At 38.7% G+C, this 27,191-nt stretch overlaps 1 protein-coding gene across 6 annotated transcripts in view; it reads right to left on the bottom strand.

Annotated features, from left to right (window-relative positions):
• Nucleotides 1-27,191, bottom strand: part of col11a1a (collagen, type XI, alpha 1a) — a 69,097-nt gene that overhangs the window by 37,352 nt on the left and 4,554 nt on the right. The window contains exons 2-26 of one of the 6 annotated variants that reach the window (XM_026179229.2): nucleotides 26,681-26,845; nucleotides 26,285-26,498; nucleotides 23,896-24,058; nucleotides 17,329-17,451; nucleotides 15,860-15,952; nucleotides 14,995-15,156; nucleotides 14,678-14,776; nucleotides 12,967-13,251; nucleotides 11,736-11,801; nucleotides 11,368-11,409; nucleotides 11,190-11,252; nucleotides 9,175-9,249; nucleotides 8,958-9,041; nucleotides 8,148-8,204; nucleotides 7,211-7,264; nucleotides 7,052-7,105; nucleotides 6,027-6,080; nucleotides 5,856-5,909; nucleotides 4,952-5,005; nucleotides 4,490-4,534; nucleotides 4,236-4,289; nucleotides 4,097-4,141; nucleotides 3,320-3,373; nucleotides 1,860-1,904; nucleotides 1,298-1,351 (exon numbers count right to left, since the gene is read on the bottom strand). In XM_026179229.2, coding sequence (XP_026035014.2) covers nucleotides 1,298-1,351; nucleotides 1,860-1,904; nucleotides 3,320-3,373; nucleotides 4,097-4,141; nucleotides 4,236-4,289; nucleotides 4,490-4,534; nucleotides 4,952-5,005; nucleotides 5,856-5,909; nucleotides 6,027-6,080; nucleotides 7,052-7,105; nucleotides 7,211-7,264; nucleotides 8,148-8,204; nucleotides 8,958-9,041; nucleotides 9,175-9,249; nucleotides 11,190-11,252; nucleotides 11,368-11,409; nucleotides 11,736-11,801; nucleotides 12,967-13,251; nucleotides 14,678-14,776; nucleotides 14,995-15,156; nucleotides 15,860-15,952; nucleotides 17,329-17,451; nucleotides 23,896-24,058; nucleotides 26,285-26,498; nucleotides 26,681-26,845 — 2,258 coding nt within the window. The remainder of the gene's footprint in view (nucleotides 1-1,297; nucleotides 1,352-1,859; nucleotides 1,905-3,319; nucleotides 3,374-4,096; nucleotides 4,142-4,235; nucleotides 4,290-4,489; nucleotides 4,535-4,951; nucleotides 5,006-5,855; nucleotides 5,910-6,026; nucleotides 6,081-7,051; nucleotides 7,106-7,210; nucleotides 7,265-8,147; nucleotides 8,205-8,957; nucleotides 9,042-9,174; nucleotides 9,250-11,189; nucleotides 11,253-11,367; nucleotides 11,410-11,735; nucleotides 11,802-12,966; nucleotides 13,252-14,677; nucleotides 14,777-14,994; nucleotides 15,157-15,859; nucleotides 15,953-17,328; nucleotides 17,452-23,895; nucleotides 24,059-26,284; nucleotides 26,499-26,680; nucleotides 26,846-27,191) is intronic. The other 5 variants (XM_080305944.1, XM_026179226.2, XM_026179227.2 and 2 more) reach the window with 5 other exon arrangements.

Below are 27,191 nucleotides of genomic sequence, written 5' to 3'. Positions count from 1 at the left end.
GTTTATCGTACAGACAGACAGGTTGCCCACAAACATAATGGATCCTTTGGCCTCTGACATCCCGATCTGAAGTGTGACATTGAGGTAGAGGGCTGTAAATCACCAGGCTCTAGCGCCTGAGGCCAGCTAAGGCTGTCTGCCTGTTGAACTTACACACCTCTCCAAGTAAGGGCAGTGAAGGAGGTATGACATGAACAACTACGGGTCGAAATAACAAATCCCGTAGGCTATTTATCAAATTTCTGGTGATGGAAAATGCCACGAGAGATGTCTGAGGTACAGTTCTGCCATGTTGCACAAAAAGGATTAAATAAAAATCAAAATATTGTCCATGTGCATTTTTTGAAGCACATAGCTTGCACAACAACTTCATTTATAGTCTCAAATGCATATGAGATATTTCAAGAAAAACAAACAAACAAAAAATCGGGCCATTTCCAAAAATCATTACCAACAGACTGAAGGTATAACACAAATAAGTCAAGGAGTCACTGTATATGTGTGCATCTGTGTGTGCGCTGTCTGTTTTCTTAGCAATCTACTTTCCACTTGGTGGGTTTATGCAGAGGATTCAATAGAGAATACTGTTGTTTCAGGTCATTTGAATGAATGGTTCTTATTTTACGGTATGAGCTTTTTATTTTTTCTGCTTTCACAACTTCTGATAACTTGCAGGTGAGACGTGTGAGACGAATATTCTCAAAACCACCTCCACATGTAAATTTTCAATCTGTGTGAGTTATGGCCACCACAATTTTACAATGTTCCAGACATGGTTCCTGACTTTTAAGGGGAAGCATGTAACTAATTTAACTTGGGTTTTGGTTTGATTTTTTATTAATGACTGCACTTTTTGTTTGCATACTTAAGAACAATTTTTAGCAAAATGTCCATTTCATCTACTCAGCACCCATAGTTAAATTCTTAATCTATGGGAACTAAAACTTCCCTTTATTTTTGCAAAACAAATAAAGGAAAGGCTCTCAAAGTGGATTGTCCACAAACTAAACTTTGCATGTCTATTGTTTCGCTAATCCTCAATGATCTCGTAAGTACTTTAGCTGTGCAGCTATCTTTGAACTTGGTGGTTATATAAAAGTGCACAATTTCCCCATATTTAAACGGCAGTACTAAACTACTACTAATACTAGTACAAAATAAAAAGTAAAAAATAGCACCCACAATTTTAGTGAATATTAAATGAGTAAAGTGGTGTTAGATTATCTTTTTTGTGGGATATGTATGTATGTAATATTGATATACAGTATGCATGTGTTTAGGTCACAAGAGCACTCACAGGGGGCCCATCAGCTCCAGGTAATCCAGGCAACCCCGACCTGCCCTGAGGTCCCTGCATGAGGAAAAGAAAAAGACAGATTTAAAAAAACGTCCAGGATTCTTATGAAGGTCACGTGCAGGTTCAAATAAGCTAAATGCAACTTTTTGACTTTAGCATAGATTCTTAGTTTTGATGAAAGAAAACTCAAGGAAAAAGAAATTCTATCATAAACAAAAAATAAATAAACTGAATTTAAATTTTAAATTGTAGTTAGATAAATGCAACTAAGCTTCCTTAACAAAGAGACATGACAAAGAAGCATGCAGTACATAGCATACTTAGCATGAATCTTGCTAACCTGCAGATACCAAATTTGCCTTATTTTGCCAAATAATGCAAAAGTTACATCAAATCATGGGTCTTTATATCTTATATCAAATACAGTTTACTGATTCGGCAACTTAATAATTCCTCGCACAAGACTACGTTTTTTTGTACCAACAAACATTTCATTCACCAGGTACAAACTGTAATGCTTTAATAATAAGCTTTCAAATAATGAAGACAGAAATAAACACACTTTTTCTCCAGGTGGTCCAATGGAGCCTTGAGGACCAGGAAGACCCTGCAAAACAAGAGACAGATAGAGATGAGAGTCGATATAGCAACAACAGGCATGCTCAAACACATGCGCAAGCTGGATAAACTGAAGCATTTGTTGGAGCTGTAAATAGTTTAGCTGGTAAAGAAATGTTAAGCCTGTGTGTTTAAGTGTGCTTGTTCTTTCTAAGTGGGGTATATTGGTCCTTAGCATTCTTGCAAATCCTTAAATATTTGTTTATGTGCTCCCATATATGCATTTCTGAGTCCCTACCTGCCATTGCCCTTTATATTTGTTGGTTTGGTTGTGTTTCTGTCCTTGTTTCCCATGCTTTTGTCTTCATGTCTTTCAGCATTAGTTATTTATCTTTTGGTTACTTTCCGTTGTACTGTGAAAGTTCGTCTTCCCATTTGTCTTGTATTTTTACTTCCCACCTTTGCTCCTTTGCCTTCTATGCCTGACAGTCGGCCCATGTGCCCTTTTCCCCACTTGTGTGTCATTTTTTAAACCAATGCTCAGTGTATACAGAGGCTACAAGCAAACTGTCAAACTTGCTTAGGAAGAATCCTAACAGAGGGAAGTGACACAGAATCTCTCTGAGTGGCAGCCATAATAACCCTTAATAAAAACTGGATGAATTTTCTAATGACTAAGGAAAGGTGCTCCAGTGATTCTTTCATCCCCTCCTTCAGCAGTAGATAGACTAGACCAATCCTTTTATGAAGTGAAAGGAGATAATGCCCTCCCATTATTCATAGCGACATAATACATGAACATCATTAACTGCAATGAGCATCACTGACATGTGACAGCTAAATGTTCATTAGTAGTGCCGTTTCTATTTGATGCCAAAACGTGCTGATAAAATTTGAACCTTCAATGAGAGGTGACCTCTCCGGTGAACGTTATTTGTATTTAATGATGAGTCCGAATTCCGTCCTTTGTAACAAAGTGATATTTTTCACTGATTTCTCTCTTTCATAAGACCTGCATGTAACAGCACAGTAACACTGCATGAGGCATCTAAGATGTATTTTGTGTAGTCCATCTTTGAGACACTGTTTCACCACATCAACAACATCCGCTGCCACATCATTAAGCTGTCTGAGATTCTCTGACCGCTGCACTTCTCTTTTCCTAGGTCCTTATGAATTCTGCCTCACACTTTTCTTTGACCTCATAATGTTTTCCACTGAAGCACAACATAACACTATCTGATATGTGCTTATATATTTATGTGTGTGTATGTGTGGGTGTGTGTCAGCTTGAAGCAACAGTTGTAGAAGCTTTGCAGGAATTAAACCAACACAAAGACAATGAAAACCAAACCAAACAAATAGTTTTTCTCCTAAGATAAGTCCATGGAAAATATCCCTGCACTGCACTTGTCTTTGCTTGTTTCAGGTGCAGTGATGACACCTCGTGATTGATTCGTTCACCTGTGTCCCAGGGATTCCCTGCTGCCCGGGTGGGCCTGGCTCTCCTTGAGGTCCCTGAAAAAAAAAGAAGACTGTCAAAACTAGACAAGAAACATTATTCCCGGAGCAACTCTCACAAATACAGTGCAGTTGAATTACACCCAGTGTGGCACTGTTAACAGGTGTGCTCTGTCGCCAGGACTATTTACTCTCCAGATCACAAAGAAAAAACAATGATATCTCAGGGGATAAGTTACAGAAGAGTTTAATTAACTAATTGAAATATTTTGGTATGCCTACTTTTCCCAATCTGCTTCATATACTCCAATCTGGAATATAGCTGCCTTTTTACTGAGCTTAATGTATTTTACTTTGGTTACAAAAGCAAAGTCCAAAAAATTCCACTCTTTCCTAAAATACCGCAGCATGTTTACTTAGGAGTCCAGGACAGAAATAAATGAAAGAGAGGCTATACTCTTGGTGGACATTTAATTCTCAAAAGCAGCAAAACTTATTAATAACACATTTCTGTAAGTTGTTGTTATTTATATATATTTATCTTAACATAATGTAACTTTTAACACATCTTTAAGATATAATGATCACAGCAGACTCACAACTGAGCACTGAACCTTTGATCTCACAGCTGTGCATTCTACAACCTAAAAGTTAACTTTAACAATGCGCACTGAGTAAAAGCATCTGTGTAGTTCAGCCCAGGGTCTGAAGATCTGCAGCACTAAAAGCTGATATGGTCACATGTTGGTGACTATAATAATGAGGAAGCTGTGTTTGTACCATGTTTCCTTTTGGACCTTGAGGACCATCAACTCCAGCAACACCCTGCAGAGGACACATTAAACAAGACTCGTGACCGATCATATTAATTGCAGGCAGTGATACTACATGGGGACATGGTAAAAGTCAGAGTACGTACAGGTGATCCAGGGGGTCCTGGAGGACCACGAGGTCCCAGCAAACCTCTTGGACCCTATGAGGAACAAACGAGTTCAAGTAAACTGAGAATTGTTTTATGGTCATAATATTCATGAATAATTGTCAGAGGGGCACTACTGCCCCTGCTGGATGCTTGTGTTAGCTTTTTTAAATGACTTAAGGAAGATCATGTTGCAGCTTGTTGTAATTTCATAGATCTGGGATGGCATGATATAATAAAACCAGGAGCCTTACACTCTCTCCAGCTAATCCTCGAGGCCCAATCTCTCCATCCTCGCCCTGAGGGAAGAAACAGACATAATCAGAGAAAATGAAATATAATGATCTTTACTGAACTTTTAGCGTTTATCATATTAATTCAAATAAACCAGACCAGGAAGTAAACAGTGGCATCTTGCATTATATATTAGTAATCATCACTTTTAATTTTAGGTGCTCAAAATCCTCTATCAGTTACAGCTTATGTTAAACCACTGCAAACATAACTGAATGCACCAACAGCCAGGAGTTGGTTAAGGTAGTTTCATAAGAAGAAAAGGTTAGACACAACCTCCCCTCGTTCCCAGTTCCCAGTCTCAACCCAGCTGCTGCTGCCTGAGGGCTGAGCTGGTGAAGCACATCTGATCTAAATAAGTATGTTGGTGATGCATCTCAGCTGAGTGCAGGTATTTGTGAGATAAAAGAGGAAGCATTTACTCTCTGTCCATCCTCTCCAGGGGCACCTGGGGGTCCCATTGGTCCTGGTTCTCCCTAAGAAAAAGAAGAAAGAGATCAGAAAGACACACAGGTTGAGGTTAATATCTCACATTATGATGTTCTTTTATTTATTTTGTAGAATTTTCTAGTTGGAGCTTTTAATTTGAAAACTACATTAGTGTCCTTTCAAACACTGGTTACTTTTTTGTTTCTTCATCCTTGCATACTAAACACATTATGTTTTCACTTCCTGCTGCATCTCACTATACTGTAAAAGCCTTCATACCAAACCTTTGATGCTATAAACCATTGCTCGGAATGAAACAAATACGACATCATAACACAGATTTCGAATAACCAGGTGACAGGCAGGATGTCGTATTCGACAGTGATTTCATTGGTAATTTTTCAATGTACAAACCAATTACCGAGCTTCAGTGCGTGATTAATGCAGGTACATTAGTGGAAGCCATGTAGCAAATTATAAATTGTTAATCCATTTTCCCCTCTTGGCATAACAGTTCTTCACTCAGCACACTGAAATTTAAGGATGTTACTCAACATGATCTTAGAAAGATACTGAAATTCCAAACTACATCACCCACTACAGCCAACTAAAAGAGATCCAAGATATCCAAACCTTTGGTTATTATTGTAATCTAAGACGGCTAATCCTGTATAACTGAGAGAGTTTGTTTTAATGCCAGTTTTGTGACTTATCACACGAGGAAGCAGTGTTTTGTTCACCTGCTCAAAAACATCTAGAGTTGTTTCTCGGGCAAACGATGCTCTGTTTTATATTTACTCTCAGTGGATAAATCTCACAGCTATTCTAAATCAGAGAGCTCTGCAAAAGGAGCAGACTGCACATGATTTAACGTATGAAGTGCCATATTATGCTCACCCTGTGTCCTTTTTCACCAGGCAGCCCAGGAAGTCCATCAAATCCTCTGTCACCCTGTAAGGAAACAGTACGCAATATTACAAAAGCAATCTTTATATGGACAAGAGCACTTCCACTATTTGCTCTTTTCTAGTGAAATAAACTTTAAATGTTATGTAGCAGCATTTGTACCTTAGAACCTGATTCTCCAGGCATCCCACGGGCACCATCAGCTCCAGCACGACCCTTAAAACAGAAGCGAGATTAAAAATATGAACACAGATTTTGATACCGCGGAGACGTTCAGAACATAACTATGGGATTCTAGATAAGTAAGATAATATTTTTTTTTTGTTATATCTGCTTTAAAAACACGCACTTTTCTATTTTGTATTTTAGTATCAGTCTCCTTTTTCATTTCTGTAGAAAACTACCAGCGACTACGTTCTATTTATATCATCAGATAAAATGTCAATATTTGTTTTTTTCATTTAGATTTACTCTTCCTGTGAACCAGTTGGCTTCCTGGATGTTGCAAATTCTTACCGATAGATGAAGAAAATGAGTATTTGTTTGGTTGTTATAATCAGTAAATAATGAATTAAAACCAAAGAATATGTTTATTTTTCAGATTTGACTCATTTTTGAAGGGCAGCTTACATTTCTCTTATTAACTCTATCTCCTCCTTGCCTCACTAGTTTTTAGGGAAAACGTTAGAAATGACAGTGCAAGATACATTTCATCCACTGCATCCATACATAACTAGCTTGCATACTGTTTATTTAATTAAGCAATATTTAATCACATTTTGTGACATTAAAATCAGCTAAGGTCCTGCATTTTAATTAAGCTTGTATTACTAACTTGCAAATGACTGGTTTATGTTTATTAGTATCCAATTAGGTCACGATGTTTGGCCCTGCAGAGGGACTGAACCGTGACACTAATTGCACCCTACATTCATAGTCAGTGTTAATGTTTTGGCATTTTCAGACAGATTAACTGCCCAGCCATTGATCCGAGGATTGGAGGGACCACAGGCCTTTAAGCACATCTCAAGCAATTGTTTGTTGGAGTGGAAATAAGCTTCTCAGCTACTGAGGAGAGACGACAAGTACAAACAACCACACAACAAACACAGAGGCATGCAAGCACACACACACACACACACACACACACTGCAGTGCGAGTGCTGGAGGTGAGTGAGTTCACTCACCCGCTTGCCTGCCTTGCCAGGCTGCCCTGGGGGACCTTGGGTGCCACGAGGACCCTGTAAAAGCACATGAGGACCAGTTTGGTGATCAGCAGCACTATTTGTTTCTCAGTTTGTGTGAAATGTTTTCACTCATTCATTAAGTCATAACTTATCCCTCACCTGAGGACCAGGGTCTCCACTTTCACCTTTCAATCCAGAAATGCCAGGTGGACCCTAAAGTAAGAGAACACAAACCAAGCATGCTTATATATACACATCTTTTCAAGCTTTTTTCACAGTTTCCTTCAGGAAAGATTATGGAAAACAGTTCTTTAAAAAAACAGCAGATGGCGACATTTTACAGCACTCAAACCATATACCAATGCTCATCAAAATAAACATCACTGCACCGATTATTTTTAAGCACAAATTGGCACATATGATATTATAAACTGCAAGACACTCCTATCAGATTTTTGAATCATGGATTATATCCACCTGGCTTAAACGCTGATCTTTATTTGCTGCAAACAATCAGCTTCTAAACGCTTTGTGCCAAGTTAGAGTTCAAACTTATTTGCAAGACTAGCCTGATAGCTCCAGGTCTAGCTGGCACCAGAGGCCTAAGATTACACATACAGGTACAGTGATAGATCGGTGTTTTATCTGGCATTCATCTCTGGGCAAGTCTTTTGTAGGGTCTTTTCCTGGAGATAAGCTGTGGATCTTGTATCAACAAGCCCAAGAAAAAAAAAGTTTGCCCAGTTGCAATATGTAAAGCAGCTGTTAACATGTGTATTTTTCCTCTGTTTCACTGAGCAACAAAAAAAACGTACTACTCTGTATTTGATTGTACTTTCTTCTAGTACCAACAGTACAAAGAAAAATGCACAAGCAACAAAAGAAGATATTTTATAATCCAATCTAATAAAACACTGCATTTTTAAAAATATGCATTTGATTAACTTGATCTTGAATACTTGTTCCAGATATATACAATGGCTGTAAATGACAACTTTAATGAATACAATAAACACAAAACTATGAATAATAAACATATTTAGAGATTGAAGAGCTGTGTTGCAGCATAAATTCCACAGGATAAATTCTCACTCACCACTGGCCCCGATCTTCCCGTCAAACCCATTGGCCCAGGGGGTCCTCTCATAGCCAGCTGCAGGTATGGGCACAGACAAGAGCAAGGTCAAATTTCACTGAGGCAAAAAAAACATTCATAATACTTTTTGCAAACTGCATAAACAGCACATGACGCATATCTTTATGCATTTTTCAGAATTTTCCTTCCCATTTTACATATTTTGATAGTCTGTTTTCTAGTATCCTGGCATGTCTGCACTTAATAATCCTTTTTTTTTGGTCTTGGTTAAGAAAGTTGTGGCGCTGCTCACACTACATGATCACTACATCCTATTCTGAGATGCCTCTCATCTGGACTGCAGTAAACATTCTTTATCATCCTCCAGTTGCTGTCTCATTGTGATGACTTTAACATTTAATAATCAGATTTAGCAATTATTCGGTTTACCTGTTCAGTTATTGGGTCTAAAGTGAATTGTCTCTTTTTCTAAGTGCCCATCTCCTCTTCCACAAAGATGCAAAGACTACACCTGTTTCTTAGCCCACCCACAGACGCTGAGCCCCTGAAGTATTTTTAACAGTCTCTCCTGCCTGTCCACCTGTTCAAAGTGGCCTTTTCATGCTGTTGCTCTTTAGCCCACTCGGCATGTCTCCTTTTAGCCCCACAAGGACAACAAAATGCAGCACAACCCCTCCTCACCAAAATGCTGTCTCTGTCTTCCTTCCCCTCCTTTCCCCCTACAGCTCTATGTAGCCAGCAAGAGGGGGTAGGGGTTTGTCCACAGCCTTTTGGTTTCCCTGTGGCTTTTAAAATGTTGTTTCTACTTACTCTAGCCTGTGAAAGGATCGCCTGCGCCTGGGCTTCTTGGGCCGACACCACTGGACCCTTCTCACCATCCCCGCCGAAACGGAACTGTTGGACACACACAGACAGCGCATTTTGTTCAGCTCACTCTGTCATCACTACGCAATATCCTAAAAATGATCTTGGTTATGGATATATGATAAGTTTGGATGGAATGTAGTTCTGCTGTATGAGCACTTACTGGAAGCATCAGCATGGTACCAGGGGGCCCCGGCAAACCGTCAGCACCAGGCAGACCAGGGCGTCCAGGAGGACCCTGTGATACAGAAGAGGCAAAAAATTATTAATAGCATCAACATTGAAAACAAATTATGGCACGTGAAAAAAGTGTAAAAAATACATTTCCATAGCTGGTTATGTTTATAACATCTAACCATTAGCAAATCAGTTGTGGCAAAAGCTCTCTGGCAGTTTCCTGTGGACTTTGTCACATCTTTGTTGCCACTGTCGCCAAAGTGCTTGCTCATAGGGGGTCATAGGATTGTTGGGTTTTTCTCTGTATCTATTATTAATGTATCTACTGGAAAAATATAAAGCGCCTTGAAGCGACTTTTGTTGTGATTTGGCGCTATAGAAATAAAATTGAATTGAATGGAATTGAATCTTTGTATGTACTACCATTTATATTTTGGCTGAATTCAAGAATTTATGATGGTACAGATCGCTAAAATGACTCAAACACGAGGGGGTGGAAAGCAAATTTATACAAAATGTAAAAACATAATTATCTATATGCTCTGCACTTTCATCAGTGCACCCTGTGACTCTGTATGTGTGTGTGTTGACACTTAAACAAAATGATTGCCTTTACTAATTTGCTGGGTGTTTATATATCTCTCTGTCGATCTATAGATTTTAACTAAACTGCATAGTTCATGTTCAGATTAAGGCTCTGGTCAAAGATGGGTTACACTGACCCTCACTGAGTACTTTTTTCCTCTTCCCAGATTACAGCCCTGTTTGACATTTTTTACATTTTCTGTCCATCTGTAACTACATAATAAGTATCTTTATCTGAGCTACAAAATTACAATTTTTACCCGACACACTGATGTAGCTAGTGTGGCTGTAATCATGTGTCTGTGTATGTGTGTGTCATCACGGCAAAAAGGCAGACGCGCAGATACCTGCTATACCAGGATTCACAGCAATTTGCTGCGTGTTTGTTTGTCCATATGTCTGTAGACAGGCTGTGTCATGACAGCATCAAAACTATACTATTTACATTCGGGACACTGTTTAGGTGTATAGATGGCAACAAGAAGATGTCAACTTTACAATATATATAGACTAGTTTGATGTTGGACACACAAAACTACTGAATCTCTACTCAGGTGATTTATTACTTTTTTGCTCCTTTTTAGTTTAAGTTTTAATCTTATATTGTGCTATTTCTATTCATATCATTAACATAAATGCTTAATTGCACAGATACTAGGAGTGTCCATCGGTGAGCAACACAACCATCTGCAATCCAAAACTAACAACCTTTTTTCCATCTTTTCTTTTTAGCCGTATTTGTGCACATGTGTGAGCGTGCAGCAGAACTGTGGAACAGTTGCTTTTAAGACTTTTATAACAATACTTTACATCTCAGGTATAGTCTCACTCACCTTGGCTATTGCTGCTTATGCTAATGATGAGCAGCAAGGAAGTGAAAATAACAGCTCAAGACTATTTCTGTCTACTGACAATAATCTATTAATACACTTTCAAGTGCACTATTGTAGAAATGAATGACTGTCAGAGTTTGAATGTGCTAAAACTTGCTTTTAACCATTCTTACAACAAGAAGTTTAATTTCAGTGAACTGTGTGTAGCACAAGTAATGCCCCCAAGATCACTAGTGTTTGATATTCATATTAACTTTTAATGGTAAGCTACACACAGTTCATTCAGTATTATTCTCAATGCAGTTTTCAATGCAATTAGTGTGCTATAAAATTTCTATTCCTCACACTGCCTTCCTTTCACATATAAAACACTGACACAGATCGTTATTCTTCAACGCGTAAATGAAGTCTACCAATAAATGAACCTATAACAAAATAATTTCACTAATTCGGAGTGTCTATTAAGCTGTCCAGACATTCATTTTCTGAAAGAGTATAACCGGAAAGAACATAGTTGAATTCAGAATTCAGAGTAAATCCACATAAAAAACTATGAGCTTGGAGACATAAATGATAAACCTACCCTGTCCCCAGGATCTCCAGAGGTGCCTGGGGGTCCTTGTAGGCCTGCTGGTCCTGGAAGACCCTGAATAAGCAAAACAAAGTTAGCAGACCAACGGAGTGTCAACTCAGGAAATTCTGACAAGAGTTGATAATTTCGCATAATTAGGTCTCTTTTTTTCCCAAAAAAATATACTCACTGCTGGGCCGGGGGGTCCTGGTGGTCCTTCAATTAGCATGCCCTTAAAATACAAGCAAAGTGTTTATCACCACAAATAGTGGGATATGCAAAAGCAGTATCATAGATAAGTTCCAGATTAGATAATAATAGGAAAAAATTGTGTTCTGGAGATGTTTAGATAGCACTGCAATGGGATCTTTAAAGAAGTATATAAATAAAACTGTGGTTTGGGTTTGTCACTATTTCGTTTGGGTTTAATATGATTTAAAGTTCTAATAAAAGTGAGACTGCTCGCTCTGAGAATAACATTTTTCTAAAAAATATGTGTACCAGGAAAGTGATAATAAGTCATAACATTTGGACAATTATCGACTTTTTGGAGCTTACAGGTTCAATCACAGCCGGCTCGCCCTTCTCTCCCTTCTGTCCAAAGCCTGCTACGGAACCAGCGACCTGCAGTTAAGCAAGAAAAGTGGAGGCAGTTTTATAAATGTAAAGCTAAACCATGGAGCAGTTATTCTCCACAGGTACAAATAGCACTAGACTAAGTAAATCATGGATAATACAAAGCGAGACATTAACAAACACTAACAAAGAAGAAGGGTAATCCTCATGAGCGACAACGGACCTCTGCATGCTTGAAATGGAGTCGTGCTGTCATTGCATCGTCACTGAGCAGTGTGGTTAATAAATGATCACCCAATATAACATACCAGCGGTTATCTATGTAAATTTAGTATATTTTATTTCCCATTATTTTTCCAACATTGCAATTTAGCAAATACACATGAGTAGCTGAACATAACAAATGTATAATATGAGTAAGTTCTTCCTTATGGAGGTGGAGAAGGTGTGGTGAGATTAGAAGGTGCAAGTCTGGGTGAGCTGTGTGTGAGATGGGTAGTAAAAGGCATATAAGGCCTCATCTTAACATTCTACAGTATCAATACCCAAAGGCGCACAGACACATAATGCACTTAATGGAGTCTGGTTGTGTACATTTAGCACAAAGTTGGGGCCAAATTTTCCAACATAGACACAAAATGAGGAGTTATGTTAATTTATATGGTCTTTATACTGACTAAATAACATACTGTGACAAACTGTTGATTAGTAAAGTCTGCATGTTCTTTACAACTGTGTGGGTGCACTATGCAGACAGCTGCCTACGATTTATAGGCTAATTGCAGTCCACAGTGAGACGAGCAGAGGGAGGGATCACAGCCAGCTGCTGAAAGATGAGGTGGGTAGGGAGGTGCAATAGGCCTTGTTTGGTATCAGTGGGTGTAGGCTGGGTCAGCATACACTGATTAAAAGATGTGTATGGAATAAGTGTCTGTGCTATGTTAAATAGAAATCCACCTTAATAACAAAAACTATAGCGAAATAGATGCATGCATAGTCCCTATGACCGCTGAATCACCAGACACACACTGTTGAAACAGCAGCAGATCACCTGATTCCACACTTAACGTGTCAATGACGCGTTTCCCATGCCAAGCAACAAACAAAGAAGACGTGCACTGAAGGACTAAGTGAAACCACGACACACAGAGTCTCTAATGCATGCTGTTCATGCGCACACCCGTCAGTCACCAGGTCCGGGTGTGATACTTACAGTACTCTCTGAAACATCGGTTTCAGCAGCGACCCCAGGCCCCACCTCATCATCGTAGGTCGCCTCAGGTTTAGGCAGGGCTGTGCCATACTCATCATACGCCCCATAATCATACAACCTGCTGTCAACCTCGCCCAAGTCATACTGGTTTAGGTCATACTCCTTAAAGTCATATGCGTCCGCACCAGTATCCAAGGTGTCCTGTGCTTCTGCAACAACGGTGGGCTCTGGAGCAACGTGAGTGGCCTCGGTGACATATGCACCGACAACATCTTCCTCCTCAGCCTTTCATGTGTTAACCAAGCCAAGGGGGTGGGGATAATAGTGAGCAACCAAGGAAATGACAATGTTAGTTAAGCGACTGAGGTAAAATAATCCATTTTAAGATGTTATTAAAGAAAATTGCAAGTTCATTCAACAGGAAATGCAGAAAAGAAAAGAAATGGTAACACTTCACTTATTTTGAATACCATATTGTCAATCTTAGATTATCTTTAATGTGAGAAAAACAACTACACTCTTTTCACTCTTCAATATATCACTCCATTACAGCCAAGTACTGTGATATATGTATTTCAATAAATTGACTTGTTATACCAGAAAAAAAGGAATAAATAAAGTGTTACCATGATAACAAAACATAATCATTATCAGTTTGGCAATCATAGATATAAAGAAAGGCTTGATGTTATCCGAGCCTGCTTTTCTCTCTCATCGTATGGCCGTTCTGTAAATGGCATACTGATGCAAAAAGCAAAGAAAGGCTCAAACAGATGTCACTAAAGACATCAGCAACTTGCAAAAACATCAAATTATTTGAAGTGAAGTAACTGAAACGCAAATAAAATCAAAATTAGCAAATCAATTTCTATTAAAATGTTTTAGCCACAGCGATTTTCACCACAACCACGATTACCTGGCACAATAGTGCTTTTCAAACACAGTGGTGATCGCTGTGGATTTAGTTCTAGAGCAAGACAAAGTGGATGCAATTACACTTGCTGTGGACATTTAGGCAAATTAAGCATTAAAATAATCACATCAACTTTGTCAAAAACTGCAGTATACAATGCACAGTCATAGCTGGCTGTGAGCGTTAAGCCTTTTGATCATAGTTCTTTTCAAGGTAATAAGAACAAATAGTGACCAACACAAGGCTCGTGTTGTGATGGACAACAGGAAATTTTATTTTTTGTTTAGCAGATAATCTCTGCTAAATAATTTACAATCAGTATTTTTGGATGACACAGCTTCTGCCATACAAACACACACACATATGTATATATATATATATATATATACACACACACACACACATATGTATATATATATATACACACACACACACACACACACATATGTATATATACGAGCTAACCAAGCTAACCCGTTGACGCCGTGCAGCCCCACAAACGGGGCAATCCTCGCTAATGGAGATTTGCCGCGTTAATGCGGTTACAGCGTAATTTTTATGAGATCAACACTGACAGCACTAATATATATGTATATATATGTTTGTGTGTTTGTGTGTGTGTATTTTTGTTTTTAAGCATTTAAAATTATCCTCTGTCCATCAATTCAAAGGTCAAAAGACAGAGATTCACTGACTTGAATCTCCATGTCTTTGTCATATCATACCAGGCACTTCCTTGGGTAAAATCCTGGTTCATACTCCCCAAAATAACTAACACAGAAGTGAGTTGAAAATTACCTCATAGGGTCCACTCGTGGCAAAAGGGGACTGAGTGTGAGTACCATCTACAGTTCCGTAGTCAATGTCTGTATTGTAATCTCCTTCTAAATTGTTTATCTGAGTCATGTTGAAAAAAGCAAAGAAGAATAAAGGTTAGCATAAAAGCTCAGACTAGAGGTTATTTGCTGAGGTCTTCTCAAGCTGACTGAAGTCGCTGCTACCTCTACACTGAGAAGGTTAGCGAGGCTGAAATCTGCCATCACAGATTTTCCCTTCTGAATTCAGGGCGGGAAGATCTTGATGGGATGTTCTCTAATCTCGAAATGAATTTTTACCCTAATATCGCCTCGGTGTTGCTCCGGTGCTGTAGCCTGGTAGCCAGGCATCTGATGTTTCTTCTTAGTGGAATACTTTTTAGCTTTTAAGGGCTTGGGCTTAGTTTTACTGGGGGGCTTTCTGGTCATCTTCTTTTTCGAGGACAGACTACGTTTCTTTCTCTGGAAGAGGTGACGGTGATAAATAATACCAAACATGGAAAATGGAAAATGGAAATGATTTGAAGCCACACTCCTTGATTGATGTACAGTATTTTTTCAATACAATTGTGTTTCCAGAAGCAGCTGGATACACAGTACTTGGTCTGCACGTATCACTTTACATATTGTTCATGCAGATCAACTAAAAAGGGCTGCAACTGGAGCCCTGATCATGTTAATACTACTGCGTGACAGTTGGGTAGAACAGGGTGCTGTACAACAATCAAGGACTGAGCTGTTCATGTGACACACAGGAACGATTTTAGGACACAGTCAGGCACAAGCGCACAAAAAACAAATAAATAAATGCATAGATATGAAATCCACAGAAGAGTACAGAGTTGCTGATATTCCACAGTGTATACAGTACTTTCAAAGATATGCTGGAAATTCACTTAAAGCAGATGGCATTCCAAGAGAAGGCTGTAGACAGACAAGACAGGACTAGCACACTGTGTATGTTTGCATCCACATTCAAATTTACACCTGCAGTACTGCACACTAAGGGCATGATCTCAATATTTTCATGTCGCAGGGCAAGTCGACCTTTTTAGCTTTGACATGAATGTAAACATAACAGTGGGACACGGAGACAATACACGAAAGAACCAAAATCTAAATGAGACAGCGCAAAAACATCTTGTCCTTCGCTTTTTCCATTTACCTGCGGCTCAAAATCATCATAGGTTGGACTGGTTTCTGTCGTTCCCTCTGAATACTCATCAAACACAGAGTAATCTAAATCATCAGTAGTGTACTGGAGAGGATGACAGAGGAGGGAGAGAGGTTTTCATGTTAGCAATAGCAAGACACATCTTCTTTCAACTTCTTTCAACAAGAAAATGACACACATAATTTAAATCAGCTTCATCATCCGATGTGTTTAAACAGCAAACAGTTAGAAAATATGCTTGAGGTAAGGTGTTGACAGTTCAACTACATTAAGCATTATCTGAACTGCTACAAGACACACAATGTAATGCAATGTTATATTCCATTATAGTGTATGCATGAAAATTATATGTATATTTTATAGCTAATATTTTTTATGATGGTCTCTTCAAATAACAACGAGTTGCTAAATTAAATAGTAGTCTTATTTTAGGAAACTAATACTGAATCTAGCAATACAGGTTTGACCTACAAGCAAACAGGTGGGGATGGTGTCAAATCTCATAAAACAGAGAAAAACAACAGAGACTAAATTACAAGCAGCATTTCAGGGACATCGTAATAGAAATTTCTCACAGAAGTCATGTAAATTATACACGACAGGACTTCTAAGATCAGCTGGAATACCTGGTCTGATTAAAAAAAATAAAAGTGGAACTATTATATAGCAGTTCCTTATTAAGGAGTGATGGTGACTTTTGAACTTTAATTTGCAGTCTCAACATGATGCCTTCATGGTTAAATGATTAAAATATTAAGGCAGGTAGAATTTCTTTTAGCAGTTACTAATTGATCAAAAACAGGTAGATCACACTTATATTGGCCCTTAAGGTACAAATACACCTTCCAGGACATCGCTGTGGCCAGATGTACAGCAGCTTCTGACATGACTGTGTATTCACCAATGAATAATCAATAGTGCAATTTATGGCATCTTTCTGAGTATGTGAAAAAATAAAGGGCAGGTTTTGGACAGCTCCAGATAACCGAGAATTCATGGATGTGTTGGATAAATATATCTGTATTGTACTGAACACAAATGGAAAATCAGCCAATCAGTACTCTTTTACTCCTTATTTGTATAGTCTGCAACAAAAATACAACATTGCAGTAGTAGTAGAAGTTTTAGTCATGATTATTAAATCCTAACAGCTTTGCATGTCTGTCGGTATGTCAGCATGCATCACTCTAGTGCAAATGATGAACTGATTCTCCAGGATCATAAACCTTTAGGTTTGTGAAACAGTGAAAGATCAAGTCAAAGCATTGCACTTTACCCTGGGGAGTATTTCCCAATATCGAATTTATTTTAATACATTAAAATATAAAAAGAAGGGTAATTAAGGCTTTAAAACATCTAAGCCCCTCCTCTGTCACAGTTTAGTTTATATTCCTATTTTTATGTTAGCTACTATGGTTGATTTGTGGAATCTCCACCACCCTCCCTGGTGGTTGCCTGACCTCTTCTGGCTCCTGTGCCTGCAAAGAATCGCTGAGGGCAGTGTCACAGTCTGGGCTGTAATGTTCACAGTAGTCGTATGCTGCTTTGGGATCCTCTACAATCAGAAGCTGCTGGATGTCCCCCTGCAGAAAACAGAAAAACAGAAAAAATAAGCAAATTTCTACCACATATGAATTTCTTTGCCAGCTTTAAAAATATACAGTCAACATCTGAAATCCTTATTTCGTTGCATGTTAATTTGCATGAATATTACTAGTACTGACAACTCCCTAAAGGATTATGAAACCTGATCACTACCTCCCTGACAAGGCAATGCTGTACCCAGGCCTACTGGCATGAGGGTCATGCCTCATCTTGCTCACAGACTCACACAACATCCACACACACTGTGTAAAGTGGAATAAATGAAAATCTTAAATTATAGACACTTATAGAGTCTGGCAGAATTGAGTCTTGTATGATTAAACAGCTTGAAGCACAGACCACAGAATCCACACCGACAAGGCGCAGGGAGGAAACCGAGTTCAGACACTGGGAAATTATTGTTATCAGCACTGGATTTTACCTCAGGAAAAATAAATAAACGAGTATCATCAAGACACAAGAAACACCTGGTGTAGTCGTGTGTTTTACTATAAATATAAAAGACTTTATACTCAGTACAACAACTATAGTGAACGAAAGATAAGAAAATGAAATGCAAACAATCCTGGCAATGCAGTATTTCTGTTTTTATCCCACATATGCCTTATCACATGTGCACAGGGAATATACATTGAGAAAAATAAAATTTAAGTGTCATTTGTGGTTTTGATCATTTAATTCTAACTTCATATCCTGCCACAGCACACAGCTTTTTTACACCACTTCAAAAAATAAAAAACATATTTGCCAAAAATGTTGGGTACGTAAAAAGCAAACACAAGAATCTTTGTTTCCCCTCGAATCCTTGTTCACAAGTCAGCCAGCTATCTGACTCAAACTCAGTATTTTCTGATTTGCCTAGCAAACCCACAAGACGACATGTTTACCCATAAAGTCGATTGTAGTGAGTGTCGAAAGGCAATTGTGTTACAGCTCAGCTGACCGCTAAATAAAGACAACCAATTAAGCAAAATTTGTATTGCACACAGTTTTAAGTTCCTAAAACACAAACAAAGGTAGATTTCAAACATGATTTATGAATGTTTACTGTGTGACCGGATACCGCAACGCTTGACACCACTCCAGCACTGCCAAGCCCTTGGTCTTATAGCCAAATCAAACAGTTTTTTTCTTTGGCGTCTAGAACTGCTTGAACTGAGTCTCTGCAGACTGACTTTGTGCATCTACACGCTACACCACCACTGAACCAATGGCTGGGTGAAGGGTGTTGGATCTGAGGCAGCTCACAGGTACAATCCCAACATATCTGTGTCAGCAGAGGCACTATAGGTCGAAGAGCAGAACAGAGTATTGGAAGTCAGACAGAAGAGGAATCAAGGAAGCTGAAACTTGGCAGGAGAATGTGTTTGTGTGTCTGTGTGCACGTTTGTGTGTGCATGCATGAACTCTCCTTTTGTTAAAAAAACAGATCTATGGATCCTTGACATGTACCTCAGAATAAACATCAATGTGTTAGGGCTTGCTCCGTGTATAACGATCCATCCGCATCGTGTTTGACTGCATCACTTTGGCAGTCCAGAGAATCCTGCCTATGTTTCTGAATGTAGGAATGCATTTGTAAAAATTAAACCTCATACTGTCAGTTTAAAGTTAAACACACTGCAACTGCACACAAAAGTCTATCTGATGTACCATAGAAAGCATCTTCTCTGTCTCTGGTTCTTCTAGCTACTGCAGTTGCTCCATTCCTTGGACTGCCAAACATCTGATCTTATCTGTCATGCCTAATTCAAACTTTCTGTTTTATTAGGCTAGTCACAACATTTCTGCTCATGCCAAGTCATTACACTACATATATTACATTTTAGTAGCCACACTCTTGGATCGCACAGTGGGACAATTAAATAGCTGTACCCACAGTGTCTGAAAGATACCACACAACTAAGCTTTTAGTAACCACTCAGTACCAAGGTCCGGTCTCTTCCCTCTAAGGACACAAATGGAGACAAACAATAGCAGCAAAATGCCAGACACAGAGCCCAAACACACATTTATAAAGCTTAAGGGTGATGTCTTTTTGTTTAGTTTGATTTAACATACCTGTCTGTGTATACATTTACAAATAAAAAATTAACTTGTGTTATCATTTGAAGACATTTGCCATATTGTTCATTAAATCAAAATTTTACTTGTATAATGATCATTGAACAGCTATAAATCAAGCCTGGAAAGAGATTTGTGTGTGCCTCAGTCCAAGTGTTTTGGGGGAGGGGACTCAATAAAAAAAGGTAAGATCAAGCTTTCTCCTGAATCAAGCTGACATGTATTACCTCACATGTGTCACCATAAGACCAACAGTGAATGCTTGAACCCTGATTTGAGTCAGCTGTAATTAGTCCACGTCTGAGAGCCACCCTTCTGCACACAAATAGGTTGTGGAGACATGGTGTTCTCACTCAAAACCAGCTCAGCACAATTAGTAAACTTCTGACTGCGTCATGACCAACATATTCAACAATAGTTATAATTAGAAAATAAATGATCAAAGATGGGCATTCACAATCAAGAACACCAGTAAAGTTTTAGTAGATAAAAACATTTTAAATTAAATTTAAGATTTTATTCTTGGAGACTGCTGGGATGATAAATGTTGAAGCAAATCTATATGAATCATCTCATCATCAATATACCTGCCAAGTTCTTCTTTCATCTCTCAGGTATAAACCGAAATCCCACAGACAGCTTCTTCCTTTAACGGTTCATTAAAATGTCTTTCCAGTAAATAATAAGACTGCTGCAGACCTGCATTACAAACAAGAGCCAAACCACAAAACCAAGACAAGGTAAGAGAGAAACTAATATTAAATCTGGAAAGCAACACCATGAGGGCTCCAGAGACAGACGGGGATTTAGAGAGAGCAGCTGGGATGGTAAAAGATGTTTTGTACTGGGAAACACCTGGGAAGAGTTACACCACAGTTCTAAGCCTGTCTTCTAATGTGGACTGCTGAGAAAAAAAGGGGTGAAAAAAGCCAAAGCAACTTGGAGTAAAGCCAGAACTCCAAAATATGCCCCTCCTGGCTACAGAATACATCTGTGCAGCATGGAAGCAAGCCCATGAGGTTATACATTAATGACTGCACTGTTAGAGGTCAATAAGAAAAGGGAGGGCATGAATAAGAGCAGTGGGACTAAGATCAACAGCTGATACTTGTCAGTCCTTGTAGAAATCAGTTTGCTACTCTATACCTGCTTTATCCACCTTGTGAAGCATCCCATGCTACCAAAATAGTAAAGTTATGTAATGCCTTTGAAAAAAATCCACTTTCACAAAGGGCTTTGGCAAAGAAGTTAAAGCAAAATACAAGACTAAGAAACGGAGATGCACTGATCAACCAGCCAGGGACCACAATCAACTGATTTCCAAATTGTTCAAGGCGGTCTGTTTCAGGCATGCGCAACATCCACACGTGTGCACGCTCACAGCACTCACAGCCACATGCTAACATGTCGTTAGCATGGAAGCTCTTCACTGTGTGTGCAGACACAAAGTTTGCCAATGTAAACCGCATCTGTTGTCACAAAAACAAATACCATAACAAATGTAATCAGACACTTAAATCACCCTCACCCACACATCCAATGGATCTGTTAAAGAATCTAACAAGGGAAAAGTAACTAAAATTAAAGCTATGCTAATTTTAGTTAATCAGGATAAGCAGGGTCAAAGCAGTTACGAAGAACATTATTATAATTTTCAAATAAATTTACCAGTTATTACATTATTATCTGAAACATGTCTTTGTTTATTTCACGGATCGTTGTTAACATGTACTAGTTAAGTCAAGGAGTCGCTAATAAAAAGTTATGTTTGTTTTTTTTGGAAAAACTGCATCTGTCTTATACTTTATGTAGCACAAAGTGACAGAAATAAACCTGGAAAATAATCATATTTGTGATCTGCAAAGGGCAAATTCTGACATATATCTTTTTTTACATTCTACCTCATCCTAACCACAAGGCATCTTGGGATATAAATAAACATGGAAGAGGTCCACGCATAGTAAAATTGTTGGAATCGAGAGGTATATTGAAATAACATCTATTTTTTGAACCATTAGCATGCAGCAATGTCACCTTTTTCTGTGACAGTTAGCTATTTGTTTGTTTTTCTCTCTCAGTTAAAGTCCTACTTCAAGTTCTAAATACAGAGGCAAGTTATCACTGGCCAAATTTATCATCAGCATGTGTCCTTTGACATACTGTAGCCAAAGGCAACATACCTTTAAGTCTAACCACAGTCAGCTGTAATTAGACAGCCTCATACAACAATTACAACAATATGTGATTTATAATCCTAGTAAACACTAGAATGCGCAAGTAAGAAAAAGAACTCAAAAGGCAAAGTGATATATCTGTGCATTTATACATATATATATATGTGTGTGTATATGTGTGAGTGTTTTCACCAGGCATGAATAGACAGTCTCGTTTAACACAGTAGGGAGGCCTGAACCTAGGGAGGATACAGTGGGAGGAGGGGGTGGTGAGCATGGAGGGGAGGAGATGAGCAACTAAGAAGGCCTGAAGGCTCAATGAAAGACTCCCATTCATCTAAGCCAGATCCCTTTGCCATGGTGGTCGCCTCAAACCTGAGGCAGGTACTGCATGAATAGACATTTATGAAAAATGCAGGTGAAGTTGGGAAAATAAATTCCAAAATTTGAGTAAAGAAACACATAACAGCAATGTGTGCTATCTAACCCTATAAATCGAACACTACTCATTTAACAGAGAAGTAAAACTTTTGGACAAACTGGCAATTTTGTATTTCTTACATTTCAAAACATTTTTTAAATTTTCTTATACATAGTTATATTTTTACCAGGTCAAATCTCATAAAACTCGAGCAATGACCAATTTTACAAAAAAAAAAAAAAAGATCAAAACATCAGGGGGAGGTCTGACATCATCTCTCATTATAAAAAAATTGGCATGAATGTAAAAGGTCGAGGTATTTCCTTCCCCTCTACTGTACATCCCAGCATGCAATGGGCACTGAGGATATCTGAAGAGCGCAAGGACAGAGAACAGACAGGAGACCTGTTCCAAAAACTACACAGAGAAGATCCTGTTAGGTGACTTATGGCTCATATTTTCAGCCCTTCCACTGCCAGCCTCTGACTAGACACACTGTTTGATACAAACACGGGCCTCAGTGCCCCCCCCCCCCCCATAAATCTAATCAAAACTGACAGGATATGTGAAAGCAAATCTGCTTATAAACGTTTAAAAAAATAGTACAACAAATAGGAATAAGTCGGCCATCATAGATCATAAACTACAATCTGGTTTTGTCAGCTGATAAACATTTTTTAGATGTTTTTAGAAAGATTATTCACTTGAGATGAACAATCCTTTTTAAGGGGCTCTCACAAAAATAATCAGGATATACAACATAAAAAGCAAAATAATGCTTTATAAACGTAAACAGGATAAACAAACATGTTCTCATAACATGAAGTGGTGTGACTGTTTGTGCTGTCTATGTCTTTGTGTCTGATTTGAGCTTTTAAAGGTCTTTAATGTTGGATTTATATATTAGACACTGATGTCTTTGTTTTATCTTTTCTCATCTTTGTGGAATATATTAAAATACATAAGTGAATCATCCACATAAATATATGCTTTAATATACACCTGCAATGGTTACTTTTTTAAATAAAAGTAAAAGTAGGCAGTAAATCTAGTCTGTACCACTTAGGCAAACCTCAGTCCAAAATAGTTCTCATGCAGCCACCCAGTGACCTTTATGTTTCACCATAAATATCATGACAATTCAGCCTCTGTTTGTCATTATTTACGTCTGCCTGACCCACTGCCACCATCAACCTCTGGATGACCTGCGCCTCAAAGCAGAACAAACATCACACTGAACGAACAAATGGTAACAAACCCAAACTCCCAGACAGTTACTCATACAGTCTGGGAGTTTGAAGCAGAACAAAGCAGATTTGTATTCGATTTATATTCAATATCCCTTAGTTATGGAAAATTCTTCTGTGGGAAGATCAAATAAAACAGCAAATGTTAAAGTTGCCACAAGGTAGCTTTACTGAAAATGAGAAGCGACAAAGCTCAAATGGTCTCAGATATCTCATATCTGATACGCATGTTGTCAGGATCACAAGGATCTGTGCCAGCGGGATTTAAACTATAACCTACTAAACAACGCACTTTCAAAACTGGGTAGACAGTAAATACTCTTTCAAATTAAACAAGGGAAAAATGCATTTAATACACACAGTAATGGATTAAACTTCTACTTTTTCAGTCACAGATGGCAGATGCATGGTTCCTAAACAATGTGCCAAAATACAAAGCAAATGTGTCAAAATGCAGATTAGAAAACTCAATCACAAACACTGTACATATGCAATCCACCACGTTGACAACCTTACCTGGAAACCCTCCTGATCCAGTATCCTGGTGCCGAACACAGTAATGCCATCGGTGCTGACGGAGGCATGGTCACTCCTGGGGAGGTTTTTGGTGACCTTGTTCTTACAGTCTACAATGATAGTGGCCACTTTGTTCTCCACACTGATGGCTACACGATGCCACCTAATCAAGGACACACACAAGGAGAAAAGCAATAAATGAAAAAAAGGAAACATCTATAAAGTTCGATAAGTTAACTGCTTGTTATTTAATCATTTTTGAAATGTTGTTGCATGTTGTTGCTGTGGGAATTCTCACATAATAAAAAGGCCTTGACACAGCAGATAGCTGCTAAAAAATATTATTATAGGTGTCAAGTACAAATTAGGATATCTAATTTAATTTAATTTAATCATAATCTAAAACAACATCAGCACTTTAACAGTATGTAGTCCACTTTGACTGCTTCACAACACAACTCAAGGAGAAAGAAATTCACAATACTCATTACAATACATGCTCCAGTGTTTATGGTATATTTTGATCGGCAACCGCCATCGATGCAATGGGTTAACTGGGGTCACACGTGAGTCTGACACCTTCCTTGCCTCTGCACCATTTGCGCTGCACTTGAGGGCTATTGCATACCAGGCAGCACTGGACCACATTCTTGCCCCCACACTTTGGCCCTGTTTAACACGGGATTACACTCATTAAACTCCAAACTTAATCCTCCTTCTGGGTTACTTAGCATGACAGACGTTGTGAACATTGTGGAAAGTGTGTGTCAAGATCCAGGAAGGCTTGCCTTACCAGAGCAGGAGACAGACAGTCAAAACATTGTTCACAGGTGGAAGATGAGACCTGACAACATCTTAACTTAAGATAGCAATCAAAGACCTTTTTTTTTAATCACAGATATAACTGTTTCTGATAATTCATTTATCTGCGTGGTCAATTGTGTTACCAAAAGTGAAAATGTGTCTTTGAATATCAGCTAAGTCATACAGACACATTCCAGGGCAGGAAATGGAGCTTGGAGAAAAATAAATGTGCAACACTCTCTGGGATAAGCACTACGGCACAAAGGACTATTTGTCACCTTATGTGGCAGAAAAGCAATCGTTGACTTCAGTCAGTTTTCTCAGACTTTAAGTGCATATTGATCGGAGGGGTAAGATTATATTTGAAATAGCATATTATTATATAAATCATATTTAAAAAGTGTAATTATGGCAAAACTAAGTTGCATCATATCTTATCCATTTTTCTAAATAAAAGAATGCTCCTTTTTACCTCATTAATAGCAGATCATTGTACCTCCCTATTCAGCCTGAGTGTCTGCTTGCTAGTACCAGTGAATCCATCCATGCATGCAGCTATAGCCACTGAAGTTTTAAACAAGACCTTGAGCTGGAAAGTTCTCCACCAAAAACAGTGCACTCTCTAACAAAGCAAGTAGCACATAATGGGCAAAACCGCCTACAAGACTAGCACAAAGCCGGCTCAGAGTATCTTTCATTTGCTGAAAAATGCTCACGAAGCAGCATTATTGCTGACTTTTCAAGGATTTGTCAAGCTTATTTCTATTATGATAACAGCATATATACTATAACTCATCTTAAGCCAATTTAGAGCACAAAAATATTGTGACTGGGTTCTGACTTCCTTCTAAAGTTCAGCATGTTCAGCAAGTGCAAAATCCTTTAATAACACTGGAAGAAACTGTAAAGCACAGCATCCTTTCTGATTATTTATCCCCAGCCTGTCCCTGCACATGGACTCTTGACAGTGACCTAAAAACTCCCACTGAGCATTTTGTGATTTTTGAACATGGGAGAAGATAATCAGGTTTATGCTAAATGTTAAGAGGCCTGTATTTCTGGTACTGCCCCTTGCCTCTGTCTCTAAAATAGCAGAGGCAGTGAGTTCATAGATGAGGTCAGGTTGTCCATAGCAGTCCTGCTGTGCCCCAATAATCCAGTGTCTGTCTCTGACCTGTCTCTATGCCCACAGACCCCTGATGAGATGGCTAATCCGGTGATGAGCACCTGCAGCGCAACAAGGGGAAGATCTGGGTTGTTTTCTCACTTTTATTAAAAAGAACAAGTCAGTGGGAATCAGAAAATATTTAGCTTTACATGGTCATTAAACAATTTTTAGGCTGATTAAAATAGCATTCAATGCATTATAGGAACGCATAGTCCAGCAAAACTGGCACCAATAAATAAATGCTGGATCACTTTGTTCAAAACTATTCAGTGCTGCAAAATGCCAAAGCACTGGCATGTTTCCTTTGCCCCATGTTGCATTTTAACACCCTTCACTCTCCACACCCATTCCCTCTGAGGTCCTGTGCATGTGTTCGAATACGTGACTACGTGAGTGAATGTTCGAGATCTGACGTACTTTCCGTCAGCAAGGTTAAGACCATCAAACAGGGGGTATTCCTCTGGGACTGGCTTGCCATTATGATCCTCATACAGGAAGATAGGTGAGCGTCCAACCTCCACGCCCAGCTGCTGGACTCCTTGCTCGTTGTAAATGGACAGCAAGAAGGACTGGATGCCAGATTTGGGACGCACTGTGGCTAGGATGGCGAAATCCTCAGGAAAAACACCACCTGCATGGTCAAAACAGAAAAGTTAATGTGACTGAGATGATCTAATAAATAAAATTTAATTTCGCCCAGCATGGAAATCTACACATATCTGCATGGTATGTTTTTCTCATGCTCACCTAATGTCGTGATAAAAGCAGTCACTAGCAGTTTGCACATAGCAGTCTAAGGTTAAAGGTACTTACCAGGGAATAGCTGTGTGGTGGGGGCACTGATCTGGACCTCCTTGGCAACTCTGTAAGCTGTATCTGGCGTCGATGCTCTTCGGTTTGCGCAAAATCCTGTTGTTTTTGTCACTCCTTTGGGGTAATTTTCAAATGCTAATACTTTTAGGACATCCACTGGCTCTGCTGTTTAAAAGGCAAAGAAAACATCAGGTTATTGCAGCGATTTCTGTGGGCAACATGAAGGTGCGCTTCCTTTTCATAACCACCTCATGAACGATTCAGGTTGGAAACATAAAACGCAGTCCATCAAGATAGTATGCTAAAGTGAAGGTGCATTCTCAACAAAGTCCAAAGATATTAAGGGAACAATGATGAGTGTTAGGGCTTTTAACATTTTTTTTTTATATAAATAAACATGTCATTGTGCTTGTAAATAAATGCAGGGCACTAACAGGACTTCTACCTAATGTTAAATTAAATTTTTATAAATTATGGCTTTTTATCAAAAATATGTGTGTTATGCTGGTTA

The sequence above is a fragment of the Astatotilapia calliptera genome, chromosome 9 (assembly GCF_964374335.1).
Source record: "Astatotilapia calliptera chromosome 9, fAstCal68.1, whole genome shotgun sequence".
Classification (NCBI taxonomy): Eukaryota; Metazoa; Chordata; class Actinopteri; order Cichliformes; family Cichlidae; genus Astatotilapia; species Astatotilapia calliptera.
Note: the sequence above shows the minus strand (reverse complement) of the source record. Positions and strands in the feature narration are given on the sequence as shown.